This window comes from Pituophis catenifer, unplaced genomic scaffold (assembly GCF_029215685.1).
Source record: "Pituophis catenifer annectens isolate HBS135680 unplaced genomic scaffold, rPitCat1.0.hap2 SCAF_1, whole genome shotgun sequence".
Lineage (NCBI taxonomy): Eukaryota > Metazoa > Chordata > Lepidosauria > Squamata > Colubridae > Pituophis > Pituophis catenifer.
Genome location: NW_027256881.1, coordinates 68,420,175 through 68,445,055, shown reverse-complemented (window position 1 = coordinate 68,445,055; position 24,881 = coordinate 68,420,175). Strand labels below are relative to the sequence as shown.

General features: G+C 34.2%; 1 protein-coding gene across 1 annotated transcript in view; it reads left to right on the top strand.

Moving 5' to 3' along the window:
- The window catches only part of RYR2 (ryanodine receptor 2), a 270,507-nt gene that overhangs the window by 173,992 nt on the left and 71,634 nt on the right, over window positions 1-24,881 (top strand). The window contains exons 52-64 of the mRNA XM_070932540.1: window positions 3,102-3,242; window positions 4,287-4,450; window positions 5,173-5,251; window positions 6,400-6,489; window positions 8,684-8,821; window positions 9,696-9,773; window positions 10,373-10,448; window positions 11,330-11,456; window positions 14,335-14,450; window positions 15,691-15,755; window positions 16,355-16,476; window positions 20,544-20,593; window positions 24,009-24,069. Coding sequence (XP_070788641.1) covers window positions 3,102-3,242; window positions 4,287-4,450; window positions 5,173-5,251; window positions 6,400-6,489; window positions 8,684-8,821; window positions 9,696-9,773; window positions 10,373-10,448; window positions 11,330-11,456; window positions 14,335-14,450; window positions 15,691-15,755; window positions 16,355-16,476; window positions 20,544-20,593; window positions 24,009-24,069 — 1,307 coding nt within the window. The remainder of the gene's footprint in view (window positions 1-3,101; window positions 3,243-4,286; window positions 4,451-5,172; window positions 5,252-6,399; window positions 6,490-8,683; window positions 8,822-9,695; window positions 9,774-10,372; window positions 10,449-11,329; window positions 11,457-14,334; window positions 14,451-15,690; window positions 15,756-16,354; window positions 16,477-20,543; window positions 20,594-24,008; window positions 24,070-24,881) is intronic.

The window sequence follows — 24,881 nt, the reverse complement described above, 5'->3', positions numbered from 1 at the left end:
CGATAAAAGCGGCAAAATCTAACTATTTTTCCACTCTTATCGCATCTGCAGAGAATCGCCCAACCGCTCTGTTTAGGGTGACCCACTCCCTTCTCCGGGTGGGAGTGCGGGAAGATCCCTTGCAGGGTCGATCTGAGGATTTTGTGCAATTCCTGCATGATAAAGTTGCTCAAATTCGGGAAGGCTTGGACTCTGACTGGATGAGTCCGGGGAGGGAGACGGGGGTGAGTCTTGAGAATATTATCTGGGAAGAGTTTGACCCTGTGGCTCCCGAGGACGTGGACAGGATTCTGGGTAGGCTTAGTGCTGCCACATGTTTATTGGACCCGTGTCCCTCCTGATTGGTACTGGCCTCCCGGGAGGTTACACGAGGCTGGTTCCAGGGGATTATAAATGCTTCCTTGAGTGAGGGTGCCTTTCCCGCCGCCTTGAAAGAGGCGGTGGTGAGGCCCCTCCTCAAGAAGCCATCCCTGGACCCGGCTGTATTAGTAAATTATCGTCCGGTCTCCAACCTTCATTTTGTGGCGAAGGTTGTCGAGAGTGTGGTAGCATGACAGCTACCCCGGTACCTGGAGGAAGCTGTCTATCTGGACCCGTACCAGTCGGGCTTCAGGCAGGGGTACAGCACAGAAACGGCATTGGTCGCGTTGGTTAATGATCTCTGGAGGGCTCGGGACAGGGGTTGCTCCTCTGTCCTGGTCCTATTAGATCTCTCAGAGGCTTTTGATACCATCGACCATGGTATCATGCTGCAGTGGTTGAGGGGATTAGGAATTGGACGCACTGTGTTACAGTGGTTCTCCTCCTACCTCTCTGACCGCTCGCAGTTTGTGTTGCCAGGGGGGCAGAGGTTGACCTTGAGGCGCCTCGCTTGGGGGGTGCCGCAGGGATCGGTCCTCTCGCTCCTTCTGTTCAACATTTATGTGAAGCCCCTGGGTGAGATCATCCGTGGTTTTGGGGTGAGAGTCCACCAGTACGCTGATGACACCCAGCTGTACATCTCCACCCCAAACTACCCCAATGATGCCCTTGATGTGATGTCCCGCTGCCTGGAGGCCGTGCGGGTCTGGATGGGGAGAAATAGGCTCAAGCTCAACCCTTCCAAGACTGAGTGGCTGTGGCTTCCGGCATCCCGGTATTGTCCGCTGGTGCCATCGCTGACTATTGGGGGTGAATCTCTGCCCCCCACAGAGAGGGCTCGCAATCTGGGCGTCCTCCTGGACTCACGGCTAATCTTTAGAAGAGCACATGACGGCCGTAGCCAGGGGGGCTTTTTATCAGGTTCGCCTGATCTGCCAGTTGCGTCCCTTTCTGGACCGGGATGCCTTGCGCACAGTCACTCACGCCCTCGTCACCTCCCGTCTGGACTACTGTAATGCTCTCTACATGGTGCTCCCCTTGAAGAGCAGTCGGAAGCTCCAACTGGTCCAGAATGCGGCCGCGCGGGTGGTTATGGGTGCACCTTGTTACGCCCATGTAACACCTCTCCTGCGTGAGCTGCACTGGCTCCCAGTGGTCTTCCGAGTGCAATTCAAGGTGTTGGTTGCTTTAAAGCGCTCCATGGCATAGGACCAGGATATCTATGGGACCGCCTTCTGCCACCAAAAGCCTCTCACCAACCAGTTCGCTCCCACAGAGAGGGACTCCTCAGGGTGCCATCGGCCAAGTTATGCCGGCTGGCAACACCCAGGAGGAGAGCCTTCTCTGTCGGAGCTCCTGCCCTTTGGAATGAATTGCCCCCGGATATTCGTAACATCTCTGATCTCCGGGTCTTTCACTGTGCCCTCAAGACCCTACTGTTCCGACAGGCGGGGCTGTCTAATTGAATGATTTTAAATTGGGTTTTAACTTTGGGTTTTAAAATTTGGCCAAAACTATTTAATGATTTTAATTAATTTTAACTATGATATTGTAAATTTATGTTTTAATTTTGGCTGTACACCGCCCCGAGTCCTTTGGGAGGAGAGCGGTATATAAATAAAATTATTATTATTATTATTATTATTATTATTATTATTATTATTATTATTATTATTATTATATCTTTAGTGAGATTCACAGCCTTTGAGGCTGGTTAATAGCTCAGCAGCTCGAGTCCTAACCAAGGACCTAGGAACTGTTAAGGTATCGTCGGAAGATGTAAACTGTTCCGAGTAAGGTGGTTTTTTGTAGAGTCAAAATGTTCAAGTCCGGCAAATTTAGAATATTATTATTATTATTATTATTATTATTATTATTACTACTACTACTACTACTACTACTACTACTACTACTACTACTACTACTATATAAAGGATGCGTCAGAAATGGAAAATGAAGTAATTGTTGTCAGCTTCCAAGCTGCCATAAGGAGAGGAGAGGCTTGAACTTTCACCTACTTAATTCCCCTGAAGAACTTCTCCACGGAGATGGGATGGGGGGGACATTTCTGTGAAATGACCGAGATGGGATGACAAGAGTGGCTTGGAAGATGGCCAATGAGACGCTGAGAATTGGGAATCGGAAAGAGAGGTTTTGGGAGGCCAAAGTTCAGTGCTAACTGCGCATTGAGTCAGGGTCAGTTCGTTATGCTCAATAAAGAGAAAAATTTCCTCAAAGATCGGACATTTGGAAATTCATTTATTTGGAGATAACAACGAAGTTTGAACAATTGTCTCAGTTAGAGACAGGAGAAAATGTTTTTCTTACCTTCATATATACAAGTTGTATGAAGGTTATTTAGAAGACTTATTTCATTCATTATTTTGGAAATTTTCTCCCATACAGAAGAGTGTTTTGCCATGACCTATCAGTGGTTAAAATGATTTGAATCTTATTAAGTGAGACCATCCATAGGTTTGGAGATAATCTAGAAATATGGAAGTAATTATTTGCTGAATGTTTAACTTAAAGAAAAAGCATCCAAAATCCTTATACTAATTTAACAAATAATAGATTAATTCTACCATAATTGTTGATTGGGTTGAGATAATTACTTTAATTTTTATGTCCCTTACCTGTTGCAATATCTGTGCATCTGTCATTTAAAGTGATTATATGTAGCAACCTCACCGAATAGGCAGTGCCTTGTCAGAAAGCAAACCTTCATGTTTCTTTTTTAGTTGCTGACAATTCATTATGAAAGATGTTGGAAATACTACTGTTTACCAGGAGGGTGGGGCAACTTTGGTGCTGCATCAGAAGAAGAACTTCATTTGTCCAGAAAGCTGTTCTGGGGTATTTTTGATGCCTTATCTCAAAAGGTAACATTTTAGGATGTGATATATTAATATGTATTAACTGTACTTCATGATGAATATGCAAGGCTGCATATTAGAAAACAAAATTATGGTGCTCAAATATATCTTCTTTAAAAATTAATTAGCTAGGAAATTACTTTAATAAATGTTTATCATGTTCTATAACTTTGTTGCCTTTAATAGAAGAATTATATCAAATGAAAAATTTGCAATAGTGGCAGATATTCCATTTGTGCTAGCAGTGTGAGGTAGGGATGAATATGAGCGGGGTAAATATTTATAAATAAAAGTAGATTTCATTTTTTTAAAATTCAACATATATTCCACCTTTTATTTGGGAGCACAAAGTGGCTTCTGTCCTCTGTTTTCTCCAGTACAAGAACCCTGTGAAGTAGGTGGACCTGAATGATGGTGGCTGGCCCCAGATCACCCAGTGAGCTTCTATGGCTGAAGCTGGCCAAAACCTGTAATTCCAAGCTTCTACTCCAGTACTTTAATCACTATAAATGCCACACCTGGTTCTCAGAAATTCTTCCATTGATTACTGTTGTTAATGTTTAGTGTGTCATAGGGAAAGAGTCTAGTCCTCAGCAAACTCAACTGCTAGTTAGAACTACCATCATAACCCTAGAATTGAAAAATATTGATTCAACTGACAATTGCAACTAACTCAGCAGACTATTAAACCTAAAAAAACCCTCCCCTCTAAATCAACATTTGAACAAATGTTTGCCTGGTACTTAATTGCTAATCTATCTGCATAGAATCTATCCTTTATAGGGAACAATATCCCAATGGATTTGATGGCTCTTGCCTCTAGTGCAGGGAAGGGACTGAGTTGAATTCCCTTGAGAAGTGTGGCTTTGTTTTACTTAGAAAGCCTGAAGTAGTTTGACTTAAAAGTAAACTTAATTAATGGAATATTTTTTTAGTAAAAATAAATACAGTAATGATAGTGGTAATAGAATGCTGGGACTTTTTCCAGATAAATGGAAGTTGTCTTCCATTTTTTACTAGGGTTTTTTGCATCCTATTTTGTCTTTATAGAAATATGAACAAGAACTATTCAAATTAGCACTGCCATGCTTGAGTTCTGTAGCTGGGGCTTTACCTCCTGATTACATGGAATCAAATTATGTTGGTGTTATGGAAAAACAAGCTTCCATGGATTCAGATGGGAACTTCAATCCACAGCCTGTTGATACTTCAAAGTAAGGGTGTTTTCATAGCTTGTATTGAGCTGAGCATAATTTTTAAAATAATATGAAATAGCAATAGCACATAGACTTATATACAACTTCACAGTGCTTTACAGCCCTCTGTAAGCAGTTTACGGAATCAGCATATTGCCCCAACAATCTCGGTCCTCATTTTATCGATCTTGGAAGGATGGAAGGCTGAGTCAATCTTGAGCTTGGTGAGATTCAAACTGCCAAATTTCAGGCAGCCGGAAGTCAGCCGAAGTAGCCTGCAGTACTGCATTCTAACCACTGTGCCACTATAGCTCATAATACGAATATAGTGTTGTTTTCTTTGGTGCTGTTAAAACATCTAGCTGTGTTGCTATAAAGAATGTATCTGTCATAAACAGGATTTCCAAGAAATCATTCTTCCTTAACGGTTTGTTAATGAAGGTTGATTCTCAAATACAAAAATATTTAAGTTATTTAGAAAGTGTATTTCACATTTGTTTTCTAATAATCACATTACATTAAGTATAAGTACAATTGGCAATTTAAGTTTCCTTTCTATTGAGTGACTTCATTTTTTTCAAAATTGTTATAAAATGATCTAATACCAGTTGTCTGAGAAACTACTAGAATTAGAGAAATGCAAATGCTGATATATTTAAATGATTTTAAGGTAAAATAATTAAATATAAAGAAAAAACTGTCATGAAATACTTATCTTTGCCTTGTTTGTTCTCACTCAGCATTACAATTCCTGAAAAACTAGACTACTTTATAAACAAATATGCTGAACATTCTCACGATAAATGGTGCATGGAAAAGGTAAAGTGTATGTTCACATCTATGCATCCTTTGCATCTCTCTCTCTCCCCCTCCCTCTTCTCTCTGTCTCTCTCATGTTGCTGGGATATATGTAGAGCATTAGGGAATGAATCTTGCTAATAATCTGACTTTATTTTTCATTTCAATATTCATCATGGAATTTTGTTTATGTTGCATTAATTCAAACATTCTAATTCTTTAATCAGATTTTTAAATTTTTAAGTGCATTTACTTTCCCTAAGAAAAGGATCAGCCCAGTTTTTACATTTTACACAGATCCATTCAGTTAACAAGTTTATTTTAATAAGATTTTTTTTCATATCACAGTTTATCATCACATAATTGGATGGCTGCATTTGCATGGTTGTCTTTTACAATGCCATTATTTTTAAAACAGATTAGTTTTTTTAAAAATAGTATTTGTCCCAGTCACTTTCACTTGAAAAACATCTGTATCTTTCTTCTGAAGATTTTGAAAAATGGAGATTGATACTGCAAGAGGTTATAATCATTAGTATTTTTTTTTGCAGATTTTTGCAAATTTTTCTGGTGAGCTGAAACATAGACATGCAGGTTCTTAGTACACGAATGAAGATTCTGAAGTCTATTTATTGCACTGTATTCCCTTCCTCCCACTCTTCATTCTACTCAACAGTCAGTCGGCATTTTGTGTCCATTAAGCATGCTCAGTTTTTATAAGGCTGTTTTTAAAATTCTTTAGAGTTTTTGCCCCATAACACTTCTACACCTTTCGAAATTCTGTGGTCTGTGATGAATTAATTCTTCCCCCTTATGCATGAGTGTTAATATTTGGGATATAGGATAGACACTTAAGTATGACCTAATTATCAGTTTATAAAAGCGATTGCTATAAAAGATGAAAAATATTACAATGTAATATACTGTATAACAGTTGTGAAACTAAAATTTGCATGACAAATTAAAGCCCGGGAATTTTTAATTGCTGTTATAACAAGTATTTAAGATCAGAAGAGAGTAGAAGAACCAAGATAAAAATATGGGAAATTTCATTTGCTTCATGAGCTTGGTATGGTATATTGATAGCATGCAAAAAGAGCATCCAAATCATAAAAGGCATCAGTTTTCTTGATCAACTTATCCCTTCCTTTTCTTTAAACTTTTGTCAGTTTGCAAATGGGTGGATATATGGTGAAACATATTCAGAATCTTCCAAAGTGCAGCCATTAATGAAACAATATAAACTATTATCAGAAAAGGTAAGAAGTTCATGTCAGATTTTTTTTGTTGTAATCTTTTCTTTTAATCATTGAAAGTAACAGCCAATTTTAGAGCTTTCCCATTAATTAGAAAACCCCTTTAAGACTTGTCACGTGTAAAAGTTTCAGTTGGAAAGGCAAGAATAATAAATTCTGGACAGTGAGAATTTTCTCCAGATTCTCTGCCTTATTACAGCACAGAACTTATGTGAATTCTTCCAGAACTCAAGCAGAAAGAAACATACCCCACATACCCAGCAAAAATAGTGACAGGAACTCTACCCTCCATTTTGTTTCTCTTTTGCTCATCCCTATCAAACTTCATCACTATGGAAGGGCTAAAGAGATTGTGTGTGATCTCTTTTTGTAGTGTTTGCACTATAAAGAAGAGCACTAAAGCTAGGGTTTGAAAAATAAAACTTTACATATATCATAATTTAGCCTTTGCTCCATAAATCCTTATAGATCTAAACATAATCACAGGACAATAGTCTGTGAAGATGATTGTTGAACCAGGATCCAAGTATTTTTCCTTGAACTATGTATCTTACATTTGATCACTGGTTAAAGACTTAAGTATTCTGTCTTAGGTCTGGAAGTATATTTCTGTCAGTCAGCAGTATTTTAAGCTAATTCCAAAGTATCCTCCTTTGTTAAGTAAATGCACTGCTTTCATATGCTTGTCATATCACTTGCAAATCCCATTTAATCTCATCAGCTTTTGGGGGTGAAGAAGTTATTTGAAAGGATCTGTGGGGGCAACTATGCTGTCCTAGCAAAATTGGCCACTACAAAATCGATAATAATACTTTCTCCATAGGATGCTATACATTTCTCTTAAGAGGTAGGGATTTTCAGGTTGGTAAAGCATGGAGATTTTATTCCTTCCCATGGATACTGATTTTTTAGTATCCCAAGCTTTTAGCAATTTTCCTACTAATTTACTACTTACTGCTTAACCTGTCTCCTAATTGTGATAGATTATCAATCACCAAAGATCACATCAATAAAAGAATAAGAATAGGGGGTCTTCTGAAGTGTATGATACATCTTTCACTTTATGAGGGCATGATATTTCTGCTTTTCCTTCAGTTACTATGATAGAACAGAACAGAATAGCAGAGTTCGAAGGGACCTTGGAGGTGTTTTAGTCCACTCAAACCAAAAGTATAAAAGGTTCATTTAATAGGAATTGTTTTCCTATATAATGCTGCAATTTGAGGATGGTACTCTTGTCCTTAGAAGGTAGTCATCAAATGCTTATAATATTTGTATTATATTTAATGGATTTTTACAAATATTTTTTCTTTTCTTTTTTTTTTGTTATTGCCACATTTGTATCTCTTCTAATGTACTATATAAGAGATATGAATATAAAGATTTAAAATATTTCATAAAGAAAGCTATATAAATATTTGGTTATCATATAGATAATAACACGTTTAATGCTCAATTTGAAATTATTATTTATTTTGTTCATAGAACAGCATAAGGCAGATAACAATCACTATAAAACAAAACTTTGTTTTCTGATCAGCTAGCAAAAGACTAAGCCTTTAACCTGCCTTGTGTTGCAAATAGGAAAATATACATATATTGTAGGTGTATATAAAAAGGCAATGCAGCAAATTGGAAGTGATTCAAATTGCCCTATCATTTTAAGAACATTCTCGGCTCTTTAGGTATGTTGCAGAACTTTCCTTCCCAAAGGATCAAGAGGAAGACATTATAGCAGGCATATGTGTAAAGCCATAGCTTTACATTCTCATAGACCTTTATAGACCGGAGTTATAACACTGTTATAGACTTTGATTTTATAGATTTCACCCTGGTTTTAATCTCTATACTTTGTAATTCTAGTCTGGTATACTAGTCTTTCTTTTATTCTCTCAGTGTGACATTTTATTCTTCTATTTCAGAGTGATCGTTATGTTATTTATTTTATGCTAGTCTACAACCAAAATAATTTCTAATAGAGTGTTTGGCTGCTAAGGAAGTTACTTTAAAAGAGGTGTGCATAGAACCAAAGCAGATTTTTGCAGTCAAGGATCTACCTTTCATAGAGAGTTGCTGGGTGGTAGTCTCTGTTATTTATAGATATCTCAAAATCAATCAAAAGATTGGGTGCTACTAACCAGATGTGAGGACAGCTCTTTTACCACTAATAGGATCATCATATATGCGCTTCTTTCAGGAAAAAGAAATTTATAGATGGCCAATTAAAGAATCTCTGAAAACCATGCTTGCTTGGGGATGGCGGGTTGAAAGAACGAGGGAAGGAGATACTATGGCTCTTTATAATCGTTCACGTCGGATATCACAGACAAGTCAGGTATATTTTGAGCTGCAAGCACTTCTGATTAGTAGCTTTATCAGCAATATTTCCTAGTTATTTTTTAAAATGCTATTTTGGAGGTAGAAGCTGCAGCATTCCTTCAGGGTGAGCATTGGCTTCCAAGTTCTGTAAGTAGGGGGAAATTATCTAAACTTTATATAGTTTAATGCTGTTTGTTTATTTTGTATTTGCTGTTTTTGAAGTATCTTAAAAAATGGAATTTCTCTTCACAAAATATTTTAGGATTGTGATTTTTTTTATAAAACTCTAATGAATTTAACTGGCCAGTATATAGAAAGAAATGTAATTTTAAATATAAACAAGCTTGAGAGAGAATATGTATTTTTTTCTTTTCTAAGAGATAAATCCTTTCTTCAACTAATACTGCTTCTAAATGTTTTGTGATACACATTTTCACTTTCATAAGAACTTTAGTGGAATTCCTATACAGCATTGAAATTCCTGAAATTAGATAAACTGAAACTTTTAGCATCTGTTTACATTATTTGATGATTACTATCTTTGATAATTAGCATGTTTAATGCTTTGAGTCTTATCTACACATTTACCTTCATTTTATTGTAATTCAATGCATATATCATTTATTCATTTTTAGGTAAATATAAAATTGGCATTCAAGAATTCATGGCATTCAGATTTATGTATTAACTAGATTATTTTGAATAATGAGAACTAGCACAGTCTTAACATTTAGGATTTAATAGAGAAATATATGAAACCATGATAAACTGATAAATTTGTCAATGTTTTCCTATTCCTTGATGGAGCCCCTCTGTAGCTGTCATTAAACTTGTTCAAATATGTTCTATTGTTCTTTTTTCCGTTAACATCTCTATTGATATTTATTCAGATTTCTGTAGATACAGTCCATGGCTATACTCCCCGTGCAATTGATATGAGTAATGTAACCCTGTCCAGAGAGTTACATGTAAGTTACATGGCTATTATGATCAACATTAAGAATGTAATGTTTTAAGAAGTTTCCATGGCTTTTTCAATAATTACTTAATGCAGTTCTCTACCAATCCTCTGATATTTATCATTTATTCTCCAACTTTTCTAACAGATGCTTGGACCTGCAATTGGTCTTCCAAGAATGGAAGGGCTTTTGGTACAGTGGTTCCAGCTGGTGGAAGGGTAAGAGGCAGTTTTTGCCAATTCCTCCTTTCCCTGGCAACTTTCCCTGCTACTTTCAACACTGATCTGGAAGGTTCTCTAGTCTTCCAGACCAGATTTTAGGGAAGCACAAGGAGCTGAAGGGTGAATTGGCAAAAATTTCCTCCTCCCCACCTCCTGAGGGAGCATGCCAGAAGCAGAATTCTGTTCAGGCAATTTCTGTAATATTGGAAATAATTTGTGGAAGTCTATCAAATTAATTATTTAAAAATATGCCTGAAGTTGGTATTTATTTTTTTTGGCTAGGACCAAAAATGCAACAATTATTTTGTTTAAAAAAATAATGAAAATAAGCTTAACTAACCTACTAGAGAACAAATTGTAATTATTTATCTCTTTCTTCTTCCTTAGGCAATGGCTGAGATGATGGCTGAAAATTATCATAACATATGGGCGAAAAAAAAGAAAATGGAGCTTGAAGCCAAAGGTACACTCTCTTTTAAAATATATACATATACATACATACATACATACATACATACATACATACATGTATGTATATACATATTTTCGTAGCAAAAGTAAGAAAATAGATATTGTACCTTTACAAGGAGGATACATGAGATGTGGGTGTGGCTTACTGATGATGGCTAACGAGCCAGAAATAGATCTATATAAGTCTCTCACTAAGCAGCATAGGGCAGCATAGGCTGCTGGCTGCCAGAAAGAAAAAAGCCCAGAATTGAGTGGATGTGATTCCACTGAGCTAGGGCTGTAGAAAAATCTTGGTTACGTAGGAAAAACCTGGCTAAAAGAAAAACATATACATACATACATACATACATACATACATACATACATACATACACACACACACACACACACACACACACACACACACACACACACATTGAGAGGCCCAGAAATTAACATTCTATAGCCAAAACAGGATTTCCAGTATACTTTATCTTTTTTGGTTAGATAACTCTGTGATATGCTACATATAATAATGATTCTGTATGAAAAATATATTTTAACATTTTTAAGTGCAATTTTATATATGGTGTTATGTGGTCAATTTGTCATAATCTAAGTAACAATTTCTGCAGTGCCTGACCTGGTGAAAGTATTAAAATGCATGCAAATAAAAGTGATTCTAAGATATTTATGCAGAATTAATTGTGGAATGACTTCTGCAACATATGACTTTGAAAATTTTAAATGAACTTTGGGTAAGAGTTGCTTGACAGTGAGATGAGTGCCATATAAATTTAATAAGTAAACTGCATAACAGGCTAATATTATGGATTGTAAGAGTTGGGATGCTACTGTCATTATTTTGTCACTTAATTTCTTAATGCATTCTAGTGGGAGGAGGAAATCATCCCCTACTTGTACCCTATGATACATTGACAGCCAAAGAAAAAGCTAAGGATAGAGAGAAAGCCCAAGATATTCTGAAGTTCCTCCAGATCAATGGCTATGTTGTGTCCAGGTAAATGCTAATTGGTTATTGCTGTAGGCTTTAAAGATGAAATAATCTACATTATGTACTTTATGTAGTTTAACAATGTACTGCATGAAAATTTGTTTTTTATAAGAAAATAAATATATCTGAGATATGCATTTATGTGCTGATTTGCCCTTTTCCAAACAATATCTTCCTTAAATATTTATGTGAAGGCATAAATATTAAATGTTGATTTTTTTTCTTGCCAAGTCGAAGAGTTATAGTGCAAGATAATATTTCTTAAATGTTATCTTGGAAATAGAAAAATTGAAGATTTCTATGTTGTTGTGAGAAAGGATATATGAAGAACATCATCATTCTCTCCAGGTTTAGCAAGGAGTAACTCACGTGACAGAATTTTGCTCTGCATGAGTTTCCACCCTTCTCTCTTAAGAAAAAAAAAGTTCAGTAACTGACATTTGGTGGTATCCTCTTTTGCTAAGTTTCTTAATATTTTATTTGTTTGCATTGCCAATTGTTATTCTCTCTTCTTCACTTCAGTATTTTATTTTCCTACTTCTGGTTGTCTCTGCCTCCTTTGCTGGACATTGGCAGCAATTAGAAAGAAAATGAGAGGGGTGCAATGGCTCAGTGGTTAAGACACTGGACTTACTGGCTGGAAATCACAACCCAGGTTTGAGACCTGAGCACCAAGCGACTTGCCCCAGCTACTGCCCACCTAGCCGTTCAAAAGCATAGGTACCACTTTGGTGGGAAAAACAGGTTCTGTGTGCCATGGCATATAGTTATGCTGGTCACATGACCATGGAAATGTCTTCGGACAATGTTGGCTCCCTCGGCTAAGAAACGGAGATGAGCCACCACTCCCTAGAGTCAGATATGACTGGACAGGGGGAACTTTACTTTTACTTTAGAAAGAAAACAGGTATCAAATTTAACCAGGAATATTGAGTATGGAACATATTCACTTCAAAAAGATTTGTAAAATGTCCCAAGAAGGTGCAGTCTCAAAACTGTTTTTCCAGTTCTTTATCCCAAGCCTAGCAGCGAGGTAACATCAGGAATGAAGCCAACTGGGGTCCTTGGACAAAAGATTTCTTCTCCCATTGTGCAAAACAATGGGAAGTTTTCTTCAACGCACAGCAAGTTAAATGGACCTTTACTTGATTTCTCAGACCAAGAGCTTAATGGCTTCATATTCTTGGAGCAGTATTGCCTTATGTTCCAAGGTATCAGCAGAACAGAATAATTGTCCCTTAAAAATCACTGCATTTACATTGATTGCTCAACTGAGAACTTGTTTTGCCATTTATAACTATATTTTCTGGTAAGATAAGAGATAACATGGGAGAGCAAGAAATTCTTAGGGCAAGGAACCCTAAGAATCTGTAAGTAACATGTTTTAACTGAAAAAGCACATGAACAATTCAATTTTTCTAAAAAAACTCCTTTCCATTAAAAAAAAACTTTTTTCCTCTTTTTGATCTCTCAGTATAGCTCTCTTATATGTATAAGAAATGGAAAAAAGATGGTCATAAACATCAAAAACACTCCACACTCAAAAACATTTTTCTTTCACCAAGTTGTTATTGTTCTTTGATTTTATTGGTTTAATGTTGATTTTTTTAATTATTTTACTGTCATGTTTTATATTCTGCAATCTGTTTTATTGGTTGCAAGCTGCTTTAAGAAAAACAAAACAACAATAGCAACTCATGTAATTTCTTAAATAAACTGATAGGGCTTCATTAAGAAGGGGAAGCAAAAGATCAGTTTTGTGATTTCCTACCTTTTAAGAACTTGGTAAGGATGAAGATTTTCATATAAAGAAGAGAAGACATAACTTTCATGGCAGTAACTAGTCTTCTTACTCATAAATGTAGCACAAAATAGCTTTGCATATGCATATTGTCATTCAGTCTATTGTTAATAGTTTCTTCTTATGTTTATAATGCAGTAGAAGTCTGTTATTGTGGCGAGAGCACTGATAGATATGTACCAGTTCAGTGTAGTGGTTAAGACACAAGGCTAGAAAGCGGGAGACCACAAATTCCAGTCCCACGTTAGCCATGAAAGCATGCTTGGTGACTATTCGTGCTCTCCTTAGCCCAACCCAGCTCAGAAGGTTGTTGCTGTGGGATAAATAGGGGGAGGAAGGTTTGTTGGATATGGTGACTGCCTTGTGTTATTTGTAAAAATAATAAAGGCGGGACTCAAATAAGTAAGTAAATAAAAATAAATAAAAAATTGAACTAGAGACCCATAACTTCAAGTTCCCCCTTTCGGCCGTAAACCTCCTTTGATAGGCTTATACACAACTTAATTCAAGGTGGGAATTGTAAAATTGTAGGTGGAAAAAACCAGAAACACAACCTTGAGTTTCCTACAGCAAAACCAATATAATAAAATAAAATTCTGATACTGTGGTTTAAATTAATTCATAATTTATTATTATATCCAAAGGGGTTGACCTATAATGTGTGCATGACTTTCAAATCTGTCAGTCTCCCAATTTAAAATTTTATATCCTGTCACAACCTGAGGAGATTATAACATTTTAAAAATTATAAGAAGCAATAACAAATAACAAATCAACCTTCCTCCAAGATGGATACCAGTAAACCTTGGTTGTTTTGAAAGCTAAGTAGAAATATGTCTAGATAAGCTTGCCAACATAATGATGCAGAACTAAAAGAGCAAACATAAAATGAGTTACGTCAAAGGGAGGAGCAAAGTACTACTTAAAAGGAATGTAATTTAAGTCTACATTATTTATTTAACATATCCCAGTTGGTAAATAAACAATGTCATGACTATCTCTATAATAATTTCAAAGCTTGTATAAGATCTCCTTTCTAAATTTTTTCTTAGTTGGGGGCAATATTTTTTTAATTTGTTCCAGAGGCTTAAAGGATTTAGAATTAGACACACCATCCATTGAAAAAAGGTTTGCTTACAGTTTTCTCCAACAATTGATACGATACGTAGATGAAGCCCATCAGTATATTCTGGAATTCGGTAAGATACTGTAAATATATATTTTATATTATAAAATATAGCTTTAAGTTCTTTTACATGGTTAATAAGAAGCAAATGGTTTTAAAAAGTGTTAAAGGTATATTTTATTTTTTGAGATACAGTTCAACATTACCTCTTTTTGAACCATAGCAGTTGAACACCTTCATTAATAAAGACTTAGTCCACACAGACAGTGCTAAGTTGTAGTGTGGTTTCTCTATCCTTGTTGTGCTAGTACATTTTAGTGTTACATTTGATATCAACCAGGTCACTATGGTTTCTGTAATAAAGTAGATCTTAAAAAAAGACTGGCTTAGTATTGTGAATGAACCAACCAGATCTTAAAATGAGTCAGATCCAATCATTCTCTACTTATTGAAAAAAAATCATAAACTTCATGAAAATTTTCCAAAGGAGCAAAACAATTAATTTATAGCTGTCCAACTGCTTTGTGCCTTTAGGTGAGGAAGATATAGAAATACGCTCTGACTATTTTTTAAGAAGATTCAGGAAAATGAAATTTTGCGAAGTTTTACTTCTTATCAAAGTAACAATAGTATTTTATTAGTAGAATACTAATAATAGTAATAATAATAATTTAGTAAATTTATATGCTACCTGACTCCCAGTGACTCTAGTAATGTCTGAAATATAGAAAGCTGAATTTTCAGAAGTGCAGACTTCTTCCCCTCTTCCCAATCAATTTATCACATAAATGAAAAGTTAAAAAAAAAAAGAACATAGTGGAAATTTCTAAGAAAGTGTAATACATTTATGATCTGTTTTAGTTTTAATTTCTTTTTGTTCTTATTTTTGGAAGAAGAACATTTCTGAAAGAAATGGACCAATACTGATAATTCTCTTAAAATATAGAACACTGAATAACATGGGGTTCTTAACATTTACAGTCAATTTTTCAAGTACTGTATATTACAGCAGTTGTTTTATGAAATATGTGAAAGAATGCCTTTTCAAGCTGCTGCTGGTAATGCAAGACATTATTGCAAATCAACCAAGACTGAATTCTGGTTTTGTTTTATAGAGTATATGGAAATCAAGTTTGTTATTGTGCTGCTTTGTGGGTTAAGAAGAACTTAAAGCATCTAAAATAAAAATCAACATTTCAAGTCATGTAGTACTATATAATGGATAGATGAAAAGTTTAGTTTATAAGGAATACAGTGCAAAAATTGGCTATAATATATTCAATTAAATTTGTAGCACTTTTTTTCTTATACAGATGGTGGCAGCAGAGGGAAAGGAGAACAGTTTCCTTATGAACAAGAAATCAAATTCTTTGCTAAAGTAAAGTATATGCTATTTTTCTGTAATATTTATTATGACAAATTAAAAGTTAATATTAATCAACTGTAAAGCATAGTTACAACATTGCTACAATCAGCACATAAATGCTGCAGATGGTAGCACAGTAACATGTTCCTGCTTGCTAATCATCCAGTGACTTGTAGTGATTTTTTTTTTTTAAAAAATAGAAAAATAGATGCTAGAAGCAAAAATTATTCTTTGGCTAGTACTTTGCCAAAGTACTAGCACCCATATTTGCTTGAGCAAGTTGATTCTCCATTGCTGAGTTATTATTGCTAATTCAAGATCAGGTATAGAGAGAATTTCTGCAATTAAATTATAAAAATAATAAAGTAAAAATATAAGAACATTACAACTGGAAGCTATTTTTTTTACCTCCCGATAAAAGGATAAAATTTTGATCTAATAACAAATCCTACTACAGGACATATCCTAGAGAAAAGTTGAATTTATGTTAATAAATCTTGCATATACTGTATGTTGACAGGTCTTTAGTGCCATGAAACTGAGGAATAAAAATAGTAGCAGTAAGAAATTTTACTAATCAGTATTTTATCTCTTCTATGTATTTATTTCAGGTTGTACTTCCTTTAATTGATCAATATTTCAAAAATCACCGCCTGTATTTCCTATCTGCAGCAAGCAGACCTCTGAGCAGCGGGGGTCATGCTTCTAACAAGGAGAAAGAAATGGTAACCAGGTAAAAACATAAATAACATAGTATATGATAAAATATAATAGCCGATTTGCATATTCTAAAAACATTGGCAGGTTTATGGATATATTTAGAGACCTGAGAAGTAACAAAAATCTAACATCTATTTTATAACATTATGAGCTCTAAAAACTGAAATTTGAATAATTTCCTTGATCTTTCTCCTATACCTAATAGTGTTTTCCATATTTTGTCATCTCTTACATTCTTCCCTGCCCCCCATTGCATTTAACTAGAGAGGCTCCTAGCTTTTATGTTTTGGCAGCTGATAATCATCTTGTATACTCTGGGGCTAGAAAAACAGGACATAAATTACACACATGCATATTAATAATTTTGTCATTCTGTGTGCTCTTATATTGATTTCACCAGTATATTTTTCCATAAGATGACATACAGGCATTAACCGTATTTCCCTATGGTTATATTAAGAAATTCTAGAATTTCCTTGTTTTCTTTTTACTGGTATTACTGGTACAGATATGCATACACATACATGCTAAAGTATATTATGGCTAACATTCCTGTTCCCATCTTTGTATGAACTACTATATATAATAAACTTTACAAACAGCAAATGTAGAAGGCATACATTTTCATAAACTATATTTCACTTCATCAGCTAGTTTATGCTTTCTAATAAGATAGTAATAAAACGTGCTACCAGACCCCTTGTCAGATTACATATGATGTGGTTCTGTTCATCTATGACACCATTAACGAGTCTTTTAAGCTGGGAAATTTTGAAGGAAGGATATAATGAAAGAATCGATGTCCTATGTCAACGTCCTATGAAACTAAAATAGGCCAAATATTTGATTCAGTTTATTCAATAGTAGCAGATAATTAAAATGGCATACACATAATTCATGTTCTCCTTTAGAGTAAGCAATATAATGCAACATTCAGAAAAAGCAAAGTAGTAAAAAAAATTTCTTCTTCTATTTGTGTACTGATTCACCCATTGCCTTTTGTTCTTATCCTTTTCTTTTTGAGGATCTTACCAACATGACAATCAGACATTCAATCTTTTTTTATACAGAAATTTTGTGATTGATCCTCATTTATTCTCCCTACATAATCAAACCCACCTCAATATATTTCTCTTGTACTGATCATTCTCTTTTATATTTAATCAATTCATCACCCATTCATTCTTCACTCTTTATATTCTTTTTTTAAACCACATACAGTACCTTTGTTAAAGAATCCACTGAATTCAACTCAGTTTTAGTTGAATTTAACTCCTGATATACCCAATTCTCACTCCCATAAAACAAAGTGAACAGAGGTACGTATTATATACTGTATTTTTCTTACATTTCTTCTTCATAACAGATGACATACCACTTACTACCTTTCTATCATAATATGCCCATATGTGATTGTCTCAAATTGTTTCTCCATCTTTCATAAACATTTTACCAAAGTACACAAATTCATGAACTTGCTCCATTTCGTCTGTCAACATGGCTACCTGCATCATCAATACATTAATTTTCAAGTCCATGTTCTTTGTTATATCTTACAGTCTGTATAGCACGGGTCCCTAAAACCCGGGCCTTTGCCCACTACTGCGCCATGGCCTATTCACAAGTGAAGGCATGCATTTGAACAGCTCATCTTGCATGAGTGGCGCACACAACTCAACTTGTGCAAGTTGAGATGTGTGTGCAAGCGCACACTGGCCCACTGCTTGTGCAAGTTGAGCTCTGTGCGCATGCATGTGTACTGGCCAACTGCTCCCATGGCCCGGTTTCATTCTCTCCCACTGGGGACCGCTGCTGTATAGCTTTCACTGCAAATTATTTGGGTTCTTAATTAACAATATGGATGTCCTTTTTACATGTAGACAATGTAGCATTATCTACATGTAAAAGGACACCCATATTCACATTCCCAAACAATAATATTGCTCTACTATGTATACATTTATCCATAACTGTATCAGTTATGTATCAACCAACCAAGGTGAAAACACACATCCTTTCTTCCTGATCAATATTCAACCATTCATTACGCATTTCTTTTATTCTCATATTTGTTTTTCTTTTATCGTATGCCATTCTTTTATATTAAGCAACAAATATTCAACTCCATATTGTTGTGAAATCATCGTATAATTCAAGTCCACTTACTTTATTTTTGGTTATTTCCAAATCTTCTAATTTGGAATACATTTTCTTTCTCATAATTGTACATTTCTCAAGGTCCTGCTGAAAGCAAACATTTGGTTTGTACATTCTCTGTAATTATGTTCTTATTTATTTATTTATTTACGGTCAAAGATGCTCCCCATACCACATTTTCACCCTGACGCTTCTTGAATCTTTTAAATCAAATGGCTAGCAAATGGAATTTGAGACTAATAATTATACTATATAGCCAATCCTGTGTAATTCACCTACTTTCAAAACTCTTACTATTTTCTTTGAATATGAATATTTGCAACTGTTTTATCCCATTTGATAATTGAAAACAAAATATGAAAATAATAGCAATAGCACTTACACTTATATATCACTTCACACTGCTTTTATAGCCCTCTCTAAGCGGTTTACAGAGTCAGTTTATTGCCCCCAACAATCTGGGTCTTCATGACAGAATTTTATCAACTTGTTCAACTTGTTCTGAACTAGACAAAACAAAATAAAATTTTAATGTTTTTCGATGTCTTTTCTTCTTTAAAATTACACTGCTCTTGGATATCAAAATAAGATATTGCCTTAGAAATACCTCTGGGACTGATATTTTGAGTCATTAAACTAATCAAGGTAACATTAAACAGTGCAAAGTTTTCTTACATAAAAGAGTGACTGAATTAGTCAACCTATTAAGAGATAATTAAAAGTAATTATGTCACTTTGTCTGGGAGCACATAATACCTAAGACCAAACGTACTGTATAAAACATACATTTCAAGGTATTTCGGTTTGAGATTAAGTTTACTTCATTCTGAGACATAAAGTATATTGTTAATATTTATTTATTTACTTATTTAATTCATAATATAAGTATCCCTTGAAATATCACACCATCTCTGAAATTGTGGGAATAATGAATTCCAGAATTAATCCATCAGCCTTCTTATAGGATGACTTGAGTTCATAAAAACTCATATCTGCACTTACAGGTGGAGCTCTCTTTTGCATGGAAACAGTTTACATCAGTGAAACAGAGCAATCAGATCCAATCCGTTTTATAAAAAACAAGCCATTCATATCTACTTAAATTTGTATCTTACTCATTTTCATTAACTTTAATCAAACAGAATTTAATGTACTTAAGCCCACTGAAATGAATGGCTTTAATAAATCTGTGTTGGACTGTGCCCAGTAGGAATTGTATATCAAACACATTTTATTTTAAAAAAAGCAATATTCTTTTTTTAATTTGATTTATATGCCGCCCTTCTCTGGAGACTCAGGGCGGCTTACAATGCGTTAAGCAATAGCCTTCATACTTTTGTATATTTTTATACAAAGTCAGCTTATTGCCCCCACAATCTGGGTCCTCATTTTACCTACCTTAGAAAGGATGGAAGGCTGAGTCAACTTTGAGCCTGGTGAGATTTGATCTTGCAGTAATTGCAGGCAGCTGATGGTAATAACTGTTAATAATATAAGCTTTATGCATACATAAAATGAATATACTATGTACTATATTCTAGTAATAGGCAAATATTAAATATTTGCCTATTACTCAGTCAGAACCTTTTCTCTCTTGCTTTTTAAAATATATGTTTATGTTTACACTTGTATCTAAATACTAGGCTACTGATTGAACTTTGTTGCCTAACATTTTAAAGGCTATTTCTTGATAGGGCTTCCCACTTACTCTGTTTCTTTACCTCAGATATGTGCTTTCTTAACTATGTTTGTTGTGGATCAATTCTTGGAAACTTTTGTAGTATTTTCAGTCCTACATTCTGCTCAGAACTGATTCTTTCTGCAAAACATCATGTTGCTTTTTCCTGCTCATACATCACCTCTTATTTTCTTCCTTTTTTTCTTTGTCCCCTCCCTTCTCTTTTATTTATTCTTTGTCTTTAGCCTATTCTGCAAACTTGGAGTTCTTGTCAGGCATAGGATTTCACTGTTTGGTAAGGAGACCCTTGAAAAATGCTTGTTTGAGCATCCCTTGTTTTTCTTACCATTATTTGCAACTCTGTGTGTCCTCTTTATTTGCATGCTGCACGATTTTATGTATCACTGATAATATTTGGGGGCTAGCACATCAAGGGAACTTATATGTTCAGTAAACATGCAAATTTTGATTTGATTATATACCCACAGTTTTCCTGCTAAAATGGCAAAGCATTTCCATAGCAGGCATGTGTATGACTATTCATTTGATCCTGCTCTCTGTTTTCGCTATATCTATCTATCTATATATACATGCACACACAGCATTTGCACAGCCTCTTTTGGAGTTATGTGCCACAGATGATCATTCTGTTAATCTGTTTTTCATAAAATAAGTATTGCATGTTTGCCTTTGAGTATGAATCATGAAAAATTCCATATAGATTGGCAGAGTAAATTTCCCATCCCTATTACTCACAGGGTGTTGCGTGGTGTAAAATTGTTTTAAAAGTTCAATTATGTATATAGCTATGTTGAAAGCTTATCATTACTATTCCTCTAATAAAAGAGAATGATTATTGGAATCCTTGCATATTTAAACATAATTTTGACCAGGGCTCTGGCTATTTCACAGTAATTTGAAACAGATTATTGATGAATTATTTTGATTTGTATAAATATATTAGAATCTCATATAAGTGATCCTAATAGGACAGCAAGTGTATAGTGGTTAAAGTACTGAACTGATGCTAGGGAGACATAGATTCATGGCTACAGTCAGCTATGCAATTTAGTGAGTGACTCTCAGCTGATCATTGGCAAAAAGATTGGCAGAGGGATTTGCAAAGTAAATGACAGAAGCTCAATAAAAATCCTATACCACTAGACTTGTTAGTTTGTTTATTCATTTATTTATTTATGGAGTGTGTGCCACCCTAATGGTAACCCACCAATCTCATTCCCCAAAGAATTTTTTAGGAGTAGTTTAGGGACTATGCAGTTTTCTACAGTTTTTTTTTTTTAAATGCCTGCAAGTCAATGTTTAGCTCTCTTTCAGCTGGAATTTTAGTCACAGATTTCTAGGGTCTTAAAGTCATTGTTTAGTTCTTTTTCAGTTGGAATGTTATATCCAGCCTTGCATAAAACGATCAGAAATCAGCCGAATAGACAGCCTAGCAAGCCTTTACTGATCATGCAGATTTTTGAAATGAAAATTTAAAAACAATGAAATTGAGCTTATCTCTGATGTTTGTTTCTAATTTTATTTTACTGACTTAAATATGGCTTGATTGAAAATGCCTACCATAGCAAATACTGTATGTGAGATTAGTCATGCTGGAGCAACAGAAAATGGTTAGTGGTTGATTATCTTTGATGCAAATGCCTATGTCAGGTGTTGACAGATGCTAAAGCAAGAGTCACGAAAAATAAGGAACCTGTATCAGCATATTCCACAGAGCTACAAGATTTAGAGGAGTTCTAAAGTAACTTCTAAATACCTGAAACAGCCAAACATTTCAGTAAGGCTCAGTCATGCTGAAAAACTCCAAAATACTGAATATTTGTACAAGGAGATAAAATAGAAATCACACACAACATCCCAAAAAAGGACCATGACTTGCATCCTTAAAGAATGCACTTCTAATAGGAAAGCGAGATATGCTTCAAATATTTTTAAGAGGTCATTCTTGCATGACAGATATACTGATTAAACTTAAATATATTATTGTAATTACTGGAACAATGCATCTTAGATGTATTTTATTTTTGAACCTCAAATACATAATTTCTTTTGTCCTCACTGTGTGTGTGTGTGTGTGTTTGTGTGTATGTATATGTGTGTGTATGTATGTATGTGTGTATGTATGTATGTATGTATGTATGTATGTATGTATGTATGAATGTATATGTGTATATATATATAATGGTGCCTTAGTAAAAGTCACCTAATATCAATTTCGCTATTATTTTCTACTTCAAATGCTTTTATTAATAAGACATTTAAAAAAATAAGCACATTTGAGATATTTATATATGTGAAAGTACGATATTGATTGCAGTATTATCTCCTTGTTACTTTTACTTAGGGTTTTTTTTGTACACCTCTAAACAAATGGAATGTACATTCTTCAGATAACAGTAAAACACCTACAAAACATTCATTCATCTACCTAGTATTTTTATAATGTAGTTTATTTCTTAATCATTTATCTATAGGCCTTTTGTGAATTTAATAATTTTAAGTTTTATTTATACTTTCTCTTAAATTTTCTGTTCAATAGAATTCCGTGTTTATTTTATTATTATAAAATCATTTAATTTTTTTGAGACATTCTTAGTCAAGTTAAAGCTTTTATTCTGTTAAAAGTTTTTGACATTCCATCTTTTATATAGCTTTTATATAGCTAAATTTTCCTTTAGGATATTTTACCTGAACATTATGGGGGGGAAAATTATGTCACACTGAAATCTGTCAACATGGAAGTCTAATTTGGGGTAATTTTAGGAATTTTTAATTCAAAATGTTACTAATTAATTTTATATACGGCTCAAATATAATGGAGACGATATGGTTTATATAAATGTAAATGTAAATAAATATAATAAATTAAATTATATTTCATTAATACAACTATGAGACAATGTACACTATATTCCTTAGTGCATACAGAAGTATTAAACTTACCATCATATTTTCTACTCATAACTATATGCAGCGGTGTAATTGTAGAATAAAATGAATCCTGAACAGTTCTTGAATTGAGTCAAGTTTCCTATATTGTGACTCCAGCAAGAAAAATGTTGCTGGCAAAAAAAAAAAAGTCTTAAGGACCATAAATTTCAGTGAAAAATATACTTTCTTAGTGTATGAAGGGCTAAAATCACTTAACTATAGTCCTAGATATACCTTTGTGAATTATGTAAAAAAATTAATTGAGAAAAACTGTTAGATGTTCTTGCAGAAACTCATTACAATTTTATTATTGCCCAAAATTTTGAAAAATCTATTTTTGACATCTCCATTCTCCAAATTCTTCTTTTAAAGATCAATTGATATCTTTGCATGATTCATTGCTTTCATTATTCTTTGACAGCTTTAGATTCAGATGTGATTCATGACACATTATAGTACATACGCTTCTATATTAATGCATAAATTAATGTGATGAAAAGATTAACTTTTAAATAATACAATCTGAAAACTTGAAATGTCAAAAAATATTCAGGGAGCTTATCACATTCATGAAAAATGTGTTTGTTTATCTTAGTTAGATTTTTTTTTTTTGCATAAGCTGAAATCATTGAAATAATATTTTAATTATTATAATGTATAACATTAAATTCTATTTGTAAATTCACCACTACTGGTGAAAAATAGAAACGGTATAATACAAAATCTCTCATTTTTCTTCTTTCTTCTGGTGCCCTTAGGAAATGATGCAACTTCAATAGTCAATTGTCTTCATATCTTGGGTCAGACCTTGGATGCAAGGTAAATTGCTAAATAGATTATATTAAATTATTGTTTCGATTTGTAGAAAACTAATAGGTACAACATTATTTTAAATGTATACTTTGTTGTCTTTTCCATAAATGGAGACTTGCTAAATCAGAAAGATTAATAATTCTAGGGGGGAAACTATCAGTGCTTCTGTCCCACTGAAAATATGTTTGGATGAGACATCATCTATTTATGTGTCCAATTCCTAATTGTCATATTTAGTACTTTTAAGTTTACTTTGAAATTTCATAGACTACATATTTATATATGAGCTATCATTGTAACTATTTTCTCAGTTAGGAATGAAGGATAATTGCATGGTGAAAACATTTCATTACAAATCATAACATTACATATTATGTGAATGTTTTGAATGTATTTAAAAGTATGGTGCTATTACTGAAACTTTAAAAATTAGATATGTTGCATTAACACCATCCTCATCATTCCAAAAATTTATTTTCTAGCAAATAGTTAAACAGTGTATCTCTTGTTGTTTTACACTGTATGCTCTGAACTGATTCTCAAAACTATATTTTCAGATCTTTTGAAGTCCACCTCACCTTTGACATAATCAGCTTGTTGCTACTCTTTATTGTTGCTTAGTCTAGACACATGCAGCTGCTTTTTCCTCTTATAGAGATTCCTATATTCTAATAAACACTTATGCTAGTGTGTTCTGTATTTGCTACAGCTTCAGGGTAGCCTCAGGCACAGAACTGACTTGAATCTAATTATGATGTTATCAAAAGAATTATCATAATATAGTAGTATGGCTTCATACAGAGTCAGTGTACATTGTA